Below are 19,767 nucleotides of genomic sequence, written 5' to 3'. Positions count from 1 at the left end.
GGACAAGAAAATTGAGCCAGTCAACACCATTTATTGTGGTCCAGGTACCAAGCTAGACACAGAGGGAAACAAAATTAGACACAGTTCTGCTCTTGGGATGGAAACGAGAAAAAGTCAAATACTTACAGAAGCAAAAGCCAACACTGAGTGCCAAGCACCTGAAAGATGGGTGCTGGTTCTGAAAGAGTAATATGCACCTAGGAGGCGTCAGGCAGGCCTCTCGTGAGGCTGGGGCGGCGGAGCTGTGACCGAAGCCTGCTACACTAATTAGGGAGAGGCTCAGAGAACACCAGGCGGCGGAGGCAGGCCCTGTGAAGGCTTCGTGACACCATGAAGTCCTGCCAAAAGACTCAGCAAGGCCTGTGCACTGGGGCGGCAGCACAGCTAACGCGAGCGAGGTTGAAGAGGTGGCTCAGATGTGCATCTTGAAAAAATGCCACCTAGGCTGCGGTAGAGAAAATGAACTAGAATGTTCCAAAGACTTGTGTGGGATTGTCAACTGCCTAAAGGCCCGTGTGGAGACAGGCGATGACTACTGACAGCACGATTGAGAGTATTCTACCTATAGTGTTTTCGTGTAACTGTTACATTAGACGAATACATATATACAAATTGTTCATGCTCATCGCTGGCCTTCCACTCAGCTCCACCTCGTCCCTCCCCTCCGCTCTAGACCTAACATGCTTAAAGTGGTACTTTCCAATTTTAGACACTACGTACTTGCTGTTAGGGAAGAAACAGTGGCTTACATTGTCCCCTTCAACTCTCATCTTACCTGTCAAGAAAGAACATTCAAAACGTGACCAACACTTCCTTTCTAGTAATTTCCATGAAAGAAGAATGTTCACTTGTTCATTGCCTAGAAAAATCCACCAACGTGTAAGGACAGATTCAGCCCATTCCACTAGACATTTAGACCATTGTGAGGACAAAAGTACCTTCACTGTATATTTGTCATGGACTTATTTGAAAAAGTGAGAATTTCCATCCCAAATTAACAATTTTTAAGCGGCCATATGACTATTCAAGGAAGTCAGTAACTACATGTTAGTTGAAAGACATAATAAAATTAATTTGTACTAGGAAGCAGAAATAATATTTTTAAATTTTTATTTATTTTCAATTTTTGTATTAGGGATTGAAACTCAGAACCTCAGATGCTAAGCAGATGCTCTATCTCTAGGCCCAACATTATCTTTCTAGAGCCTTCTTGGAAAAGGTTAATGCTGGGCAAGATGATGTATGCCTGTAATCCCAGCATGTAACTATAGGATGGAGTTACATGAAATCATGAAATTCATGCTTTCAGAGTATTTAATGCTGTGGGAAAATCCTCATATGAAAAAATAGTTGAAGAAGCTTAGCCTACATGTAAAAATACACCGTATACATGTGTACACTATGTATATGTGTATACTGTATACAGATATGTGTAAGCACATGTAACATCTTTGTAGACATCCCAATTTTAGTATGTAGAAGAAAAGTTTGGTTTTTTCCTCCTAGGCTGCTCTGCCACTTCAGAATCACCTAAGGGGCTTGTTAAAATGTGGATTCAAAGGCTGGGCACAGTGGCTTATACTTGTAATCCCAGCTACTCGGGATGCAGAGCTGGGAAAGATCAAGGTTATCCCAGACAAACTACCAGCAAGACCTCACATCACGACCAACAAGATGGGTGAGGTGGTCAGCTATGCAAAAAGCCACAGGTAGCAGGATCAGAGTTTTGGGCCAGCCCCAGGGAAAAATGCAAGACCTTAGCAGAAAAATAAAGCAAAAAAGGTTGCAGACATGGCCCAAGTGGTAGAGTGCCAGTCTAGCAAGGTTCTGAGTTCAAGTCCCAATACTGCCCCAAATGTTGATTTTCAGGTGCCACCCTGGCCTAGTGACCTAGTTCTTTTTAGGAAGATCATAAGGGTGTCTATCTGTCCACACACCTTACTCAGTCCTCAGTCTGAGAACAACTGGATCTGAAGTAGATGCTTTTTGGGTGAGAATCAGGACCAAATGTCTTCTGTTCTTGAATCCTAAGGAATTCCATAAGGAAATACAGAGCAAACAGCTATTATGAGTCAACATTCATCAAAAGTATTTAGGAGGCATGAATATTAGAAAATGGGCTTGATACCAAATCCATTCGCACAAATCTAAACAACTTTTGAAAATGGAAAATGCATATTTAAAAAATCTGCAACAACTAATACCTATGAATTCATGACAACTGAAAGTCTATTTAGGATAAAGAAAGCACTGAGATAGTGTCACCTAAATAAACTGTGCAAATGAAACAGAAATAAATTTGGTAGGATAAGGATAGATTTTTGCAGTATTCCAAGATGTTCCTTAGGAAAAGGAGGATTCGGTGATTGGACAGGCTCGGCATAGTTCACAGCAGACCTTGCACCTCTCACTCAGACAGTCTGGTAGATCACAGGTTCTGAGAAGTTGAATATAAGTTTCATTTGGAATTCTAGCTCCACAAATTCTTAGAAAAAAACATTAAAAACAAATTGTATGGAGGGAAGAAGGGTGAGCAAATAAAAACAGTCATCAAATTCAATGTACATTATGTAAAAAACTGAACTACATTAACTTGAGGGTGGGGATGACGGGAAAATAGAGAACGATGGCAAGGGTAACACTGATCAAGATGCGCTGCACTCATACCCTAACTTAAAGAATTGTAACCTCTTTGTACAAGTACTTCATTAAAAGTTAACTGACCCTACAGCTCAACTCCTTCCCATGGTCTCTCCACATTTATACAGAGTGTGAGTCTAAGAGATTAGCTCAAGCCAGCTACAAAAAACTCAGAAAGAGCAAAACTGGGTGTCAGGCTATAAGATCAGAACACCTTAGCTTATTTATCTGTTTCTACTTCTAGACTGTGAGCTCAGGTGTGTGGCGAGAAATGTGTCTGGTTTTGTCCACTTGTTTATATGTACTTTACCAACACTTGGTACTCAGTGAAGCATCAAACAGGTGGTTTAGTTTTGACAAGTACAGTAATGCAGTGAGCACTGTATTACTCCTTGCAGTGTGCAGCTAAGGAACCCACTCATTTCATTTAAAAACCATTTCTGACTGGATGGCCAAGTCTAAGAATGTAGAGGTGACCAAGACATGTTCCTAACCCTTTTGAGCTCCATGAGGAAAAAAACAATAGTCCCAGCCATTTTCTCTTGTACATATTTGGGCACATAGTTGGTATTGAATTAATGCTTCTTTAAGTTTGGAAACCATGGCATATTTGAAGTCTGGTGAAGCGTGGGCACTGTAGGGGCGAGAATCACTTTAGAGTAAGAATCGAGAGGCCACATCACGGCGACTGAGAACTTAAGCAAACTGAATTATCTGACTATCACTGTTGTGCAGTCCCATAACTAGAAGAAATCACAAGTTTTGACCAGAGAAGCCATAGAAATGAAGGAATCTAAGCGTGTCCACTGTGCCATGTAGTATAATGTAGTATTTAATAGTGGGAGTGAAACAGGGACTCAAGAGCCAGCGCCTCTGTACTGCAAGGCTTCCCCAAACCTTACACAGTGTGCTGTGCTCCTTGTATGCACTCGCAATCTTCACAACCATCCTATGAAATGGGTTTATTATTTTTCCAATTTTAGAGATGAGTGAGCTGAAGAAACTAAGAGTGAAGAGTAAACTGCTCCAGACTTCAGAGAGGTACCATATAAAGTACAGATTCTGGAACCAAGTATTTCTGATACCAAAGCCAATTTCATTAAAAGTACCGCCATTTTTTTTCAATGCTGCGGGGCACCAGCCCCATCCAGGGGGGCACACAGCGTAACACCTTCCCAAACCAATGGGAGGAAGGCGCCTGTTGAATGCATCAGCATGCTTTACTAGCTTTTCAGAGAACACAATTTGAGAAATACTGAGAAACAACATTAAAAAAAAAAAGAATTATGAAAGAGACATGTAAATTAAACGTGTATGATACCACTTTTTACCTTCGCATTCATAAACTTTACTTGATGACTCATGTCTTCGAAACCTTTGGTATGGCATTTCAATTCTCAGGTATTCATTCCGTTTTTAAGGTCCATAGTAGAAGCTGATTTATCTAGTGAGCTAAATCTTTACTGGATAAACTAAATTTGGCTAGGACCCGGGGTATCCCTGCTGACCAGTAGGGCCCCCCCACCGCCACCCCTTGGCCACTATGACCAGGAAATGACTCCACGGCTGCCGGATTCCTAAAGGGAGCACTCATCTGAGAAGCATGGATTAAGAACAACCAGTAAGTTCACAAAAATACTAAGACAAACATCTAATTTGACTGTGTATTCAGTATTCCAGCAAAGCCATTGTCAAGCTACTGGAGACACTGCATGTACAACATCTCATTACACTTTTCTCTCTGCTGTTAATTATACGAACAGACTTAACACAAACTACCAAAATACCACTTTTAGTCAAGAGGGCCAAGTCCTGGACACATGGCCGAAAATAGCAATAAAGCTGGGCAGAAGCTAAGCCCAGGATTGCACGGAATATTGGCTGCTATCAGTGACAGTAGCCACAAAGTGAAAAGTAAAAATCTATCATCTTGTCAAATTTGCACTTTAAGAAGGATGCTGGATTTTTTTTCAACTTTAAAAAATGATTTATTATTTAAAAAAAAAATCTTGCTCCCTCTCCTTACTGAATCAGTTCAGCAATGCAGCTCAATCCTTTTAGGATTATTAGGACCCAGATATGCAGACCAAAACAAACAACAACAAAAAAAACCCAAATCTGGACTGCAGGTTGGTAACATATTGACAGACATAGCAACATATATTTAGGAATGTTGTTTTCATTTCTTGATTGGAATGCCAATCACCATAAAATCTTCAGCTAGAGTTACTTCTTGGAGATCTAATACCGACTCAGCTTGCTTCTTTAGCTCTGCAATGCCATCTGTTTCTCCTTCTCTGGCCAAGGCGACGGGTTTGTACCTCTGACTGAAGTGGGTGAGAACCAGCCTCTTGGCCCGGCACAGCTTTGCGAACGTTGCTGCCATCTGGGGGGTGCTGTGGCCGTGCTCCTTTGCCTTGTCCATCTGGGCATCATCCAGGGTCGCCTCGTGGATCAACAAGTCTGCTTCTGAGCACAGCTTCAGGCCTCCATCACCCACAACCCCACAACAGTCGCCCAATATGCAGATTTTCCTCCCAACAATTGGCTTTTTTAACACATCTTGAGGAGAAATTGTAACCCCATTTTCCAGAACCACAGAAATTCCATTTTTCAGCTTTCCGTAGGCAGGGCCTGGTGGAACACCTAATGATGAAAGCAGATAACATTACATCATGTGTAAGGAGCTGATGACTTTTTAAGAGTCTATTTTAACAGCACAGCAAACAGAAATGGCATATGATTCCTTTCAAAATTGTTATGTTTTGCTACTTGTGAGTAACTGAGCTATTTATATGTGCTGGTTACTGATTTTAATAATTGCATTACATTTCTATGTACATGTCAAGTGACACGTAAGCTCCGAAATCCTACTAAGACCTTACTGTAGCCAAGACACAAACTTACATGGCAGAGACAGTTTTTGAGGCTATCTTATTCAATAAGCTCGTCTATGGGTAAAATTAGAGAATGTATCTAAATAATATCTAAATAATGTATCTAAATAATAGGCAAGACAAGTACATATGAACAATCTTATTAAGAAACTTCTTAGGGACAACTGTTGGGATTGCAAGATCAAGAAGCATTTCAGGCACTCAAGTGACTGGTGGATAGAGGTAGGTTCATCTTTACTAAGCTGGGCCTAAGTCTTACTTTAAAATAATATCTGATCATCACTGTGGACAATACTTAACAAATAAGTATGACATAATCACCATTTCCAACACAGATCCTGTTTAAACTTCTAAAATATAATAGAATTTCCGCAAGCTTTTAGGTAAGAAAAACACCTTTGTCCTGAGACAATAATATATAACATCTTGGTTTGGTAGGGCAAAAGATTGTATAAAGAAATAGAAGAACAATTCATGCATCTTATACAGCTATCCCATGCCAAGGGCGACAGCGATGCTGGAAACGGGATGGCCTGTGCTGTTAGTGAGAGGGGCTAAGGACCCCTCATCACAATGGCGAAGCCTCTAAGGGGCTCAGGCCCATTTCTGTGCTTCTTCCCCCATTATAATAGACTGTGTGTTCAACTGTAGGTAAAACTGGTTCAAATGCAGTGTTCTAAACGCCAAATTAATTTGATTGAGTAGGAAAGAAGCGGGGGGTGGGGGGAAGAAAACCCTGAAAATAGTTGACTGTAGCTGTAAGGAGAAGAATTATAACAAAAAAAATCCTTGTAGCAAAAACTAATGATGTTATTGTAAACATACCTTAAAGCTCTGCCTGATGGTACATACTTCTAATCCTAGCCCAGGGAGGCTGAGACAGGAGGATGGTAAGCTGGAGGCCAGCTTGGGCTTTATAGCAAGAATCTCTCAAAAAACAAAGCCTATATCGAAATGTACTCTTTTTTTTTTTTTTTTGGCCAGTCCTAGGCCTTGGACTCAGGAGGGCCTGAGCACTGTCCCTGGCTTCTTCCCGCTCAAGGCTAGCACTCTGCCACTTGAGCCACAGCGCCACTTCTGGCCGTTTTCTGTATATGTGGTGCTGGGGAATCAAACCTAGGGCCTCGTGTATCCGAGGCAGGCACTCTTGCCACTAGGCTATATCCCCAGCCCTGAAATGTACTCTTGGAAATGAAAATAAGTGTTTTTTCCTTTTTTGCTGTTTTTATTTTCTTGCCTTTTTGTTATATATGTCCATTCATATGTCTTTGGTAGTGTAAGGGGAGGCACAGAAATGGAGGGACACAGAGTAAACAAATGCAGCAATGGTACTCACTAGATACTATGTTGAAAATGAACTACACAGCTTGTGGGTGGGACGGAAGGGAAAAACTGGGAGTGAGGGAAGGGGTGACACTGTCCCAAAAGAAAGATATTCTTCACCTGATTTACATAACTGTAACCCCTCTGTGGATCACTTTTATAATAACCATTAACAAAAAAAACAACTAACAAAAAAAATCTTCCATAGGAAGACATGAAGGCTCCCTAGGTCACTTGGGATGCTCTAGGTTCAATCTATAGCAGGGTCCATAAACACCTTAAAAGATAAATCCCAGATCTAAAACTATCATCATCACCTCACCTCCAACTCCAAATTACCTTGCTTACCCAAACAGTGAATCCAAGACACTGAAGTGAGAAAGATTCAAGACGTAATTGGCTTTGGTCCCAAACAGCATCTTTGGCCCCTAGGATTCCCCTTAGAAGGCAAACTTTGGGCAAAGGAAGTTCAGAAACTGTCAATTTTAGGCCTGAGACAAAGGAAGGTTACCGTGACCTTGCTAATGGCTGAATTTAAAATAGAGCAGCTGATGAGAGGGTTAAAACACTTACCAAGGTCTTTCAGCTTCTGTGCATTAAGTTTACCTGGGCGTTTCTTTTCCACAATTGAAAACCCAAAGGAGGGAATTCTGTGGAAGAGGCGGAATGCTTTTACAACAAACTGTTCATCATCAACCAGAAGGTAGGAGTTTTCTTCTGAGTCTAACTGGATTGTTCTTCCTTGTCCTTCTTTGGGAGAACCGTCTGTTTTATCCACGCATGAAAATTCTTTCAGTTCTTCTGCAGGACACTGATCTGCTGTGGGCACCAGCTCGTGGACCACATAAGGAAAGACCAGCTCCGTGTGAGAGAGCTCCATGGTGCGCGAGATGAAGTCCCGAAGCCCTACAGGGCCGTAGATCTCAATGGGCTGTTTGCTGACGGTGGAGCCACTCTGCAGGCTGATTGTGCAGAGGAGGCCGGGAAGGCCAAAGAAGTGGTCTCCATGGAGGTGTGTGATAAAGATCTTGGTGATTCTCCCTTTCGATTGAGACAAAGAGACAAGATGATTTCAGAAATGAAAACTGAGACAAAGCTATTTGAAACAAGCCTAGCAACTCCTATAAAAAACAGAAAAGCAAATTTATAAGTTCTATGTACCACCATGAGCTTATTCTTTTACATTTTGCTGCATAATTCCAGAAGCACGAGGCAGGCATAATTTCACTGGATGATCTTAAGTAAGAAATAACATTTTCACAAAATATCTTTAAGTTGCATCATCTTAAAGTTTTCCCAGTATTTCTGACATAGTCTTTCACTTAAAAAAAAAAGAGAGAGATATTAGGTGCCAGCAGTTCATGCCTGTAATCCTAGCTACTCAGAAGATTGAGATCTAAGGATCATGGTCCAAAACCAGCCCAGGCAGGAAAGTCCATGAGACTCCAATAAAATACTTAAAAAAAAAAAGCCATAAGTGGAACTGTGGCTCAAGTGGTAGAGCACTAGTTTTGAGCAGAAAGAATCCGAGGAACACCTCCCAGGCCTTGACTACACACACACAAAAGTGAAATGTAAAAGTACAAAATAATTCACCTCGCTAGATGGAACTATCAAAACTTCTGGCAGTTATACTGCCTACTACTGCTCCTGCTGAGAATAGCAAACAAAATGTTCCATGGACTCCAAAGGACTATACCTCGGCCTGAACTCCCAAACTGCTGTTTAGGGACTCTTCACTGGACAGTGATTAACTAACCAAGTCAGTGTCTGTCAGTGAGGTTTCAGGGGAGGAGAAAGTACAAGGGGGAGAAGGAAAGAAAAGAAAAAAAGGTAATCGCAGAATGGATGACAATCGGGGAGGAGGCAAGCAACAGATGCCAGATGTAGACTGGAGGCAGATCTCCAGGGCACTGGGGAAGGACACCTGGGCCCACTCATCTCTTTCAGTCTAAACACACCAGCTTTTTCATACACAATGGCCTGGGTTATGATTTGAACTCGCCAATGGTAAAGTAGTGAATTTACTGCTGGTATGTGGCAGGATGCCACATCAGCATTTTCTAAGATGCACCACAGGCATTTTGAAAGTAACAGTCACAACTAGCACACTTCCAGTATAGCACCTAGTCTAAGTATCTGATGCCATCAAAGTACAGGAGCAGTTTATCAATACTGTAAAGAACAGGGCAGTTTACTACAATGCAATTTAACCTATGACAGTTGTTCTTAAAGGAAGGTCCAGTGGGTAGGGGCAGAGAACAAAGGATTAGATAGAGGCTGGCTTGGAACCTTGAGAATTTTCCTTAATATATTCCTTTTTTCTTTTTAGTCTTTGTTTTTGATTTTGTCAATTTGTGAATTTTTTTTTAATCTGAGAATTCTTTCATTTCTTCCTTCTCCCTATTCAAACCACGTGTAAATGTGACCTTATGTCTCTGAAGATAAAAGGACTACAACAACTGCTGAGTTCAGATCACACATTGGTTTCAAGACCAACACATCATACTTTCTGGGCCCTCTCCCTATCTATTCCAAAACAAAGCCAAAGCTGAACACCAAAACAGTCTGGGAACCTAAAGCACAAGAGGAAATGAAGTAAGTGAAAAATTGCTTCCCACAGTTATCACAGCTTCAGAAAAGACAAACATTTCATTTTTCCAAGAAACTTGATTTCAGAGAGGATGAAGAACAACCACAGTTATCAAAGGTATGAGGAAGCACCAAGGAAGAGAAAACCACGTGTTCTCTTTCCCTTGAGAACAAGGAAGAGATGGGGAAACATACTACCCACATAGGAGTGGGATGCTAAACATCCTCTGAAAATAACAATGCAGGCATACTCATGCCATAGGGAAAGGTCTGTGATAGATTGTACATATGCACTGTTCAGCTGAAAAGAAACAGGCTACACCAGGTACAATGTGATAGTACTGAAAGTTACTCACATGTACACAAATACCCCACCACTGTGTCTGGATGTATAGAAAGTGTACCTACAAAGCCAGTGCCTGTGGCTCACACCTATAATCCTAATAAAGTAGGCTGAGATCTGAGGAGCACCATTTGAAGGCAGCTGGAGCAGAAAAGTCTGTAGAACACCTATCTCCAATTATCCAGCAAAAAGTTGGAACTGTAGGCATGGCTCAAGGGGTACAGCATCAGTCTTCAGTAAGAATGGGAGGACCCGAGTTTGAGCCCCAATACCAAACAACAATAAAAAAGAAAATGAACTTACAAGAAAAGGATTTAGGTTTTTCTTATATCATTTTGGTTTGTTTGCACTTCTACAATATATATATTATTTTCCATATAAACTTTGTGTGTGTGTATGCACGTGTGTATGCGCCAGCCCTAGGGCTTGAAGTAAGGTTGGGCACTGTCCCTTAGCTTTTTCTGCTAAAGGCTGGTACTCGACAATTTGAGCCACAGCTGCACTTTCAATCTTTTTGGTGCTTAATTGGAAGTAAGAATATCATGAATGGCTGGGAATGTAGCTTAGTGGTACAGTGCTTGCCTTGCATGCATGAAGCCCTGGGTTCGATTCCTGAGCATCACATAAACAGAAAAGGCCATTTCCTGTGGCATACCCTGGACTGCATATGATTTTGGTACACTGGATATTGTATATAGGCCTACCTGATGTAGAGAAGGGAAAGAAATATGAGGGTGTAAGATATCACAAGAAATGTATTCACTGACTTATTATGTAACTGTACCCCTTTTGTACAACACTTTGTCAATAATATTTAATTAAAAACAATAAAATAATTTAAAAAAACAACAGAAAAGGCCAGAAGTGGTGCTGTGGCACAAATGGTACAGCGCTAGCCTTGAGCAAAAAGAAGCCAGGGACAGTGCTCAGGCCCTGAGTTGAAGCCCTAAGACTGGCAAAAAAAAAAAAAAAAAAAAAACATAAAACATGAACTTTGATGACCAGGTTGACTTTGAACCGTGATGCTCTAATCTCAGCCTCCTGAGTAGCAAGCATTAAAGGCATGAGCCACTGGTGCCCAGCTTCCAATCTTCTAAAAATAATCTTTATGTAGGCACTGGTGGTTCACAACTGTCATCCTAGCTACTCAAGAGGCTAAGATTTGGGCTGGGGATATAGCCTAGCGGCAAGAGTGCCTGCCTCGGATACACGAGGCCCTAGGTTCGATTCCCCAGCACCACATATACAGAAAACGGCCAGAAGCGGCACTGTGGCTCAAGTGGCAGAGTGCTAGCCTTGAGCGGGAAGAAGCCAGGGACAGTGCTCAGGCCCTGAGTCCAAGGCCCAGGACTGGCAAAAAAAAAAAGAGGCTAAGATTTGAGGACCATGGTTCAAAGCCAGCCCGGGCAGAAAAGTTTGTGAGAGTCTTATTTCCAATAAACTACTCAGAAAAATCCAGAAGTGGTGCTGTGGCTTAAGTGGTAGAATGCTAGCCTTGAGTACAAAGAGGCTCAGGGATAGTGCCCAGGCCCTGAGTTCTAGCCCTAGGACTGGGGAGGGGTGGTGGTAGAAATGTGTGTGTGTGAGTGTGTGTGTGTGTATGAGAAACCATTGATTAGTTGCAGAAGGTTACACTCTAATATATCCACCATGATCATATTCAGCTCCTCCATCACTCTCCCTCAATCCTGTCCCTACTTCCCAAACCAATCTCAACAAGTTTCATAGTTTTTCACTGTGTACATGAACTATTTTGACTGGTCGCCCTCCCTCTAGTATACTCATCCCCAACAGGAGCTATTTCTTATTCCTGTCGATTATTTTTAGTGTATGCTAACTGTTAAGAAGGGATTTTTTGTTTGTTTGTTTTGTTTTTGTTGCCAGTCCTGGGGCGTGGACTCAGGGCCTGAGCACTGTCCCTGGCTTCCTTCTGCTCAAGGCTAGCACTCTACCTCTTGAGCCACAGCGCCACTTCCAGCTTTTTCTATATATGTGGTGCTGAAGAATCGAACCCAGGGCTTCATGTATACGAGGCGAGCACTTTACCACTGGGCAATATTCCCAGCCCTTAAGAAGGGATTTTACCCTTACAGTTTCACACAGGCGTATACAGCTTTTTGTTGTTGCTGTTGTTTATTCTGTGCCAGTCTTGGGGCTTCAGCTTGGGGTCTACATGCTGTCCCTGAGCTTTTGTGCTCAAAGTTATTAGCACTTTGCCACTTGAGCCACAGCTCCACTTCCAGCTTTTTGGTGATTAATTGGAGATAAGAGTCTCATGAACTCTCCTGCCTGGGCTGGCTTTGAGCCATGATCCTCAGATCTCAGCCTCCTGTGTAGCTAGGATTACAGGTGTGAGCCACTAACACTCAGTCCTATTCAATATTTTAATTAAGATTAACTCCCTTGCTTACCTTCACTTGTCTCTTCCCCCGTTCTTCTTTTTTTTATTTTTGGGCCAGTCCTGGGGCTTGGACTCAGGGCCTGAGCACTGTCCCTGGCTTTCTTTTTGCTCAAGGCTAGCACTCTGCCGCTTGAGCCACAGCGCCACTTCTGGCCGTTTTCTGTATATGTGGTGCTGGGAAATCGAACCCAGGGCCTCATGTATACCAGGCAAGCGCTCTTGCCACTAGGCCATATCCCCAGCCCCCGTTCTTCTTATTCAATAGTTCTCAGTGAGTTTCATTTTGCCATCTTTGCTCAGAGTCAATTTATTGTTGACTCTCTTACATTTTCTTCTTACCTCGCACTCCCCTCAAATGGTCCCACAATTACAAACATGTTCAATATATCATATACCTTTTAATAATTTTTAAGTTCCTTACAATAGTTCCTTTTTGGTGCTAGAAATTGAACCCAGGGCTTCACACACATTCCCAAGCACACATTGCACTGCTGGGCTATATACCCAGTCCCATTTAAACATTTTTACAATCATATTAAAGCCTTATTTTTGTGATACTTCAAATAATCACATTATAGTCATCTTGTTTCATTTGACTGTCTTTTGTTCTTGATGCTGGAGACTGAACCCCGGCCCTCACACATGCTAGCACATGTTCTACCACAGGTGCGGCACTTTTCTTTATTCTCCAGAAATATTTGGGAAGCACTCTGGTATTTTACTCATCATTGTATATCATCGGTTTCTCTTCCTGGGCCAAGAAATCCTTGGGCACTAGAAGTATCCTTTGGTTGTCAAGTGCCCTGCCCTAAGATGAGTTGTAGGTTTACTGTGGCAACTACTATTTATCAAGACCTAAAAAAGTCAGAGGCACTGAACTAGGCTTCTGAACGTCTTGTCCATCTACAAACTGAACAGATGTTTACTAGATTCTACGAGGAATATAAGTGATCACTCAGTACAATTTATTGTACAAAGAGCACAGAAGCAAAAACTATTTAGATAACATATTTCCAGATGTTAACAAGTTGATAAAAATAGGCTAAAATAATAGAATAACTAGGGTGATGAAGAGATTGCTTATCCCAGGAGGTTTGGAAAAGCCTCTAAAGAGGCAGCCATTCAAAGAAGGAATTTATATAATATGTATTATTTATATGATATATGATACATAATAAATCACATATATTATATACTTTCATAACAATCCTGCCCAGTTTTTCAGTCTTACTATATAGCCCCAGTTGGCCTTGAGCTCGTCCTTCTGCCTCTGCCTCCTGAGGACTACTAGGATTACAGGCACGAACCACTAAGCCACCACACCTAGCTCATAACATCCCTTCTAAGTAGTTTTCAGTCAAAGAAAATAAAGTTTACTTTGATGATCTGCTAAGGTTACAAGCTTCAGACACAGCTGGGGTTAAAATCTAGGACTGTCTGAATCTAGGCTGAGATTTTCCACATGTGGACTTCCCTATCTCCCAAATGCTGGCCTTGGCTCATTCCATTCTCTGGCTATAACTCTTTTCTAGGGAATTCCTCTACCTTTCTCTACAACTCACAAGTATCTTCTCTGAAAAACTCAAGTAGAAAGAGGATCTTCCTCTGAATATCTACTGTTTTTGCTTTTTATCATGACAACTATCTCCTGGTAGAAATAAATATATGTAATTCAGCCTGGCTAGTGCAGTATCCATTTACTAGGTCTGATGTATCCCATCCCATCTGCCACCCCCTAAGCCTACATAAACCCATGTTCTCAATACTTACCAGAGGACTGAAAAGCAAAGAATTACAGGAAGTTCAGCGGGCATGGCTAGATGCCGGAGGCCCTTCCAAGTTTTGCCAGCACTCCTCACTGAAGAAGGATGCCACTGTCAGGGCTGTTTTTGAACAAAAGGCCCATGGAAAGCCAAGAAAAGGGGGCAGAACAGATGCTAATCATGAGAAGGTAGAATGCACACTGACCTGCTTTAAGCTGGCTTTTCATAAGCTGTGTCTGCGTTCCCTCCCCACAGTCAAAGAGCCAGCACTCGCCCTCAAACCGAAGGACCACAGCAGAGGCACCCCGAGTTGGGGATGGATATGCTGCTCCCGTCCCAAGAAATGTCACATCCATAGACATCTTCTACCCTGAAACAGAAAAACCACTGGGAATTATTTCAAGCCACCAAAACAGACTGCACCAAAAACAAATTGCTCAAGATTTGCTGTTATCAATTGTTTTTTGTTTTGGTGCTGAGGAGCGTCTCTACTGCATGTACCTGCTAAACATATGTATGTATGCATACATACATGCATATATATGTACGTACATTATATATATATATATATGTTCCACCACTCAAGCTTTATTTTTCAGTTTTAACTTTTAAAAAGGTGGGGGAGGGGTGCTTTAGGGTTTGAACCTAGGACCTTACATAGGCAAGTACTCAACTACCAGCTGTACCCCAAGCTTAACTAAAGCTAAAACTGTATGCTACCAAGCCTTAGATACCTGCTTTCATGTACACATATACAAACATGAACAGCTAAATCCAATCCATAAAAAATTACAGTTGGCACCAGTGGCTAAGGCTGATAATCCTTACTCCTTACTCAAGAGGCTGAGATTTGGTGGCTAAAGGTTCAAAGCTAGCCCAGGCAGAAGAGTCTATGAGACTTCATCTCCAAAATAATCACTCAAAAGCTCAGCTGGAGTCATTGGTCAAGGGGTAAAGCATTAGCTAAGCAAGCAAACTGAGCATTAGGAGGCTCTAGTCCTACAGTTAAGAGCGTGACTGGGAATCTGTCTTAGTAATAAGAGCACTTGTCTGGCATGCTCAAAGCTATGGGTTCAATCCCTAGCACTGCAAGCAAACTATACTTGAATTCCAACCATTTAACATTCTCAAAAAGGCAAACTATGGAGACAGCTTTTAGATCAGTATTTGTCAGTGATGTGGATAGACAGAAGACCCAACAGGTGGAGAACAGGAGGTTTTCAGGGCAGCAAAACCACTGTGTACAATACAGGATAGAAACACATTACACATTGGTTAGTTGTACAACACAAAGAATGAGGTAAGCTTTACTGTTTTGATACTGGCTTGTCAACTAACAAATTTACCCCACCAAGGCAAGATGTTACCAATGTCACTCAGTGATAGAGGACTTGCTTAGCATTCACAAGCCCCTGGGGTTCTACCCTCAGCACTGGGGAAAAAAATCAGCATACATACATATAATACTGGAGATGTGAAAACCCATGTGAAGGCAAAAGGGCCATTCATGTATCAAAAGACTCATAAAAGTTGAAGGACAAAAACATAACAGTGGGAGGGCATTAGTGGCTCACACCTGTAATCCTAGGTATTCAGGAGGCTGAGATCTGAGGATCAAGGTTGAAATCCAGCCTGAGCAGAAAAGTCAGTGAGATTTTTATCTCTAGGCAGAAGCAGAGCTGTGCCCCAAGTGGTAGAGTGCCAGCCTTGAGTGAAAAAGCTAAGCAAATGTACAAGGCCTGGAATTCAAGCTCTAGTATTGCCATATAGACACAAATATAATAGCTGGGAAAATTACTTGTCCTCCTTATGACAAGGAGCTAATACCCCTTAAAAAGTTTATGTAAAAGGGGTTGGAGATGTGGCTCAGAGTGCTAGCCAATGAGCAAATGCTTCAAGTATCGAGTTCGATGCAAAGGCAGTCAGGAAACAAAAAAATAGCCAGGTGGCTCACACCTATAATCCTAGCTAGGCTGGATGCCGAGATCCGAGTACTGAGGTTTAGAGCAATCCTGGGGAGAGAGCAGACAAACCTGTGAGACTCTGATCCAATTAACCAGCAAAATGTCAAACCAGAAGCATGGCTCAAGGGGTAAAGGGCCCACAGCAAAAATGCCAAGTGAGAACATGAGAATCTGAGTTCAAACCCTAGTACCAGCATTAAAAAAAAAAAAAAGATATAAAAGGAAAATAGACTATGGATCAAATCACTGAAGAAATTCAAGGGACCAATAAAATAAAAAGTGGTCAGTTCCTAGGTAGTCAGAAATGATAAGACACTATTTCTTACACACTGGCTGGCAAATATAAATGAAGCATCATTAGCCAGTACTACCCAGGCAGAAGGGAAATCAGCAAATGTGTGCTCTTAGAAGCTACTAATGGGGGAGATGTGAATATGTCCTGGGAGAATAATTTGGTATTAAGTATCACTAATGCAGCCAGGTGCCAACCAATGACTCACGCCTGTAATCCTAGCTACTCAGGAGGCTGAAATCTGAGGGTCTGGGTTTGAAGCCAGCCTGGGCAGAAAAGTCCATGAGACTCTATCTCCAGTAAACTACCAAAAAAGCCAGAAGTGGAGCTGTGGCTTAAGTGGTAGACTAACAGACTTGAGCAAAAGCAGTTCAGAGATAGCAACCAGGTCCTGAGTAAAAGCCCCAAGACTGGCACCCAAAACAAAACAAAACAAAAAACAGTATCACTACTAATGATGAAACTATTGCTCACAAAGCCAGCAGTCTCATTTTTAGTAATCTACTCTGCAGAAATACAGGATCTATATATAATAATGTTTAACAGTTCTTTTATGTGCATTAAAATACAGAAGTAGTCTAAATAAATGTCAACAGGGAAATGGTTATTTATTGTACATTCCTAGTATTATTTACTTTATAAACTATTAACTATCCTGCAGTTAATAGCGATTCAGGTTTGTAACTATGATGGTGAGAACAGCTACAAATGGCTCTGGTGTAACCTCATTTTTCTAACAGTGCCCCAACTCCTACACTTATGTTAAAGATAGTCTGATAGGAAGGATGAGTATACAGCATATTGTTAACACTAGGCATCTCCCAGCTGCTCAGGATGGCAGGGAAGTGGGCAGGAGAGGAGCTATTAATATTTTCAATTCTTATTTGAAATATTTAACTTTTTTCTATATAATACTGATTGCATTTCTTAAATGTGCCATAGGACAATCATGCTTTTCTCTAAAAGGACCTCTAATCCTTTTTGCTCTGTTTATTTTTCAGATAGGGTCTTACTTTTTGCCTGGGTGAGCCTGAATCATGATCCTGTTTTTACTTCCTGCACTATCTGGGTTGACAACTGTGTACTATGCCTGAGGAGGGGTCAACTATGAACTTTATGGCCTACACTGGTCTGGAATTGTGATCTTTCTGAACTTGACCTCTCAAGCAGGTAGAACTATACATATGAGCCACCACCAGTTCAGTTCAAACACATTTTTAACTATGTGTCTCCTAGCAATTGTTCCCATTTGGGGAAACAATAAGCTTCCTAACACACTTTGCCCCCTCACCCCAACAGACATCACATCTTAATCTGAACCCACGCTTTGAGGTTACTGCCAGTGTCCTTCTGTGTTACTCCACTTTCACTCTAAGATCAACATCCTCTGATAATTAAAGTGCAAAGGCTTTAGAAGCTTCCCTACTAATGAAGTGAGAATACACAGAATGAGGAATAAACAAAATGTATAACACTAACACTTTTAAAAGCTAGTAAAATGCTTAAGGAATACTAGAATCACTTTGCAAGATCAATGGTGGGGAGCACTGGAACCTATCAGAATTACCTGGAGAGCTTTTGAAACTCATCAGTGATCAGGCCCCACCATCCTAGAACAATCCTCATCCCAGAACATACTAGAAATGCCAAGGGAGAACTATAATCTCTGAGGAAAGGGGAGCTAACCTCACTAGTCCATCATGATGAAGAGATCAGATTTTTCCATCGCCACATACTCAGTTATCAACGCATGGGCAATCTTGATTCACTGATACCCCAACACTACCCTCATTGCTCCAAGAATACTTGGCAAGTGGTAGGTCCTTCAGTGAAGGACTCATTGTTTGGCTGTCTTTTTCTGATGGTACCATCTAATAGTGATCATGCCAAGACCCATTCCTTCATTAGGCACTGCCAAAAGGTGGTAATTGTTCTACAGGGATTAACTGGGGTCCTTCTCCAATTCCCTGATCAATTATTAGGTTACCCTGCAGAGCAACTTGTACATAAAAAGGTCCATTAAGAGAGACATGTTAATGCCTGATGATGCCAAACAAAATACACAGTAAGTCTCCATGAGCTTTTCTTTGCAAAAAGAACAACCAGACCCTGAGAAAGCCTCTATTAGTTTATTAAAAGAATTCACAGGGATGGAAAAGGCAATTATCTTGGCTGTAGGAAACTACAGAATGGCTTGGTTTTTCGACAGATTCAAGGAAAAGTAATATCACCCAAATATAGTATATGTAGCTGGTCTGGATCCTAATTTGGACAAACTGATGAGAAGCAGAGACAATTGGGCAAATGTAAACGCTGAGTATGAGTGTAAATGCTGACTAGATGATAATGTGTGATGACTTTATGTTGAAAAATTGTCATGTCTTATAAGCAAGTATGGATGGAATGACATATCACAGTTGCTTTAAAGTAACACTGGGAGTGAAGATTTGAGGGTTCAATATACTATTCGTTTACCATATATGTTTGAAAGTTTCGATAATAAAAGGTTGTTTTTTTTAAAAAAACACAATCTAATAATAAAAACATTTCCACCTGGTTGGGAAGGAATCAGAAATGCATTTAATCGCTGAATGCATGTTTTGGGACATGCACCAGTCTACGCAGAGCAATTAAAAGTGAGCGAACCAGATTAGGTTAGATCTCTGTTTGGGGATAAAACAAAAACAAAAACAAAAACCAACAACAACAAAACCCAGCTGCTGGCTTTCTCCAGACCGTCTGCGAAGTGCACATTCGTGGTCACGGTCCCGTCGTTTGCCATCGGGGCCCGCGATTGTCGGTCCTGGGCGCAGAACTCGAGCCCGCTGGCTTCCAGGGGGTTCGAATGGCTGTCGAGTGGAGGAGCTCCACGGAGTTCGTGAGCGGGCCGCGTCGGCCCTGCGACCACCCGCTGGTGGAGGGGGAGGCGGCCACTGCCGTCCTACATTTTTAAAGCTTGGAAAGGCGCCCGTGGCCTGCAGGAGGAGGCAGAAGGAGGGAAGCCGGGCCGAGCCGGGCCCCGGCCTCCCGCCACCGGCGAGCCCAGGCTCCGGAGGCCGTGTCGGGTTCGCCGAAGGCGGGATGAGAGGCCGAAGCCTAGGGCGGCGGACCAGGCGCGTCCACGCTCCCCGGGCCTGGCTCCACCGCGTCGAGGCCCCGCCGACCGGCGAGTCCCGCGGAAGCGCGCCCGCCCCCCGCCAGCGCCCGGCTCCACTCACCCTCTCCCCGAGGCCCGGGCAGGAGCCGAGGGAGGAGCAGGCCTGTTCCGAGGCCCGGCAGTCCGCGGGGCGGCGTCGCACGCGGCCGGAAGTGCGCCGCCGGCTGCGTCCCGCACGGCCGCTCTAGGAGACGCGGGAGGTCCACGCTCTATGGTGCCCGCCCGGGGCTCCCAGGAGGAGAGGCCGCCGAGGCCTGCAGGTGCGCTTCTCCATCCCAGCCCGCTGCCAGGGCGCGGCGGGGACCTGTGAGAGCCAAAGTGGCTGCACCCAAAGGGATGGATGCGCTTACTTTTCCGTGCTTCGCTTTCTTTACGTGTCGTGTTTTCCACACAGG

General features: G+C 42.7%; 1 protein-coding gene across 2 annotated transcripts; it reads right to left on the bottom strand.

Moving 5' to 3' along the window:
• Window positions 1-4,603: 4,603 nt before the first annotated feature.
• Elac1 (elaC ribonuclease Z 1) lies at window positions 4,604-19,529 on the bottom strand. 2 transcript variants are annotated; one of them, XM_048363371.1, is made up of 4 exons: window positions 19,434-19,529; window positions 14,165-14,329; window positions 7,434-7,901; window positions 4,604-5,286 (listed from the first exon to the last, which is right to left on the bottom strand). In XM_048363371.1, exons 2-4 carry the CDS (start codon window positions 14,319-14,321, stop codon window positions 4,820-4,822), a joined length of 1,092 nt encoding a protein of 363 aa, XP_048219328.1. In that variant the 5' UTR covers window positions 14,322-14,329; window positions 19,434-19,529; the 3' UTR covers window positions 4,604-4,819. The 2 variants fall into 2 exon arrangements, with proteins under 2 accessions (XP_048219328.1, XP_048219327.1); XM_048363370.1 differs by lacking the exon at window positions 19,434-19,529 and adding an exon at window positions 18,952-19,342.
• Window positions 19,530-19,767: the final 238 nt, after the last annotated feature.

Source organism: Perognathus longimembris, chromosome 15, assembly GCF_023159225.1.
Source record: "Perognathus longimembris pacificus isolate PPM17 chromosome 15, ASM2315922v1, whole genome shotgun sequence".
Classification (NCBI taxonomy): Eukaryota; Metazoa; Chordata; class Mammalia; order Rodentia; family Heteromyidae; genus Perognathus; species Perognathus longimembris.
Note: the sequence above shows the minus strand (reverse complement) of the source record. Positions and strands in the feature narration are given on the sequence as shown.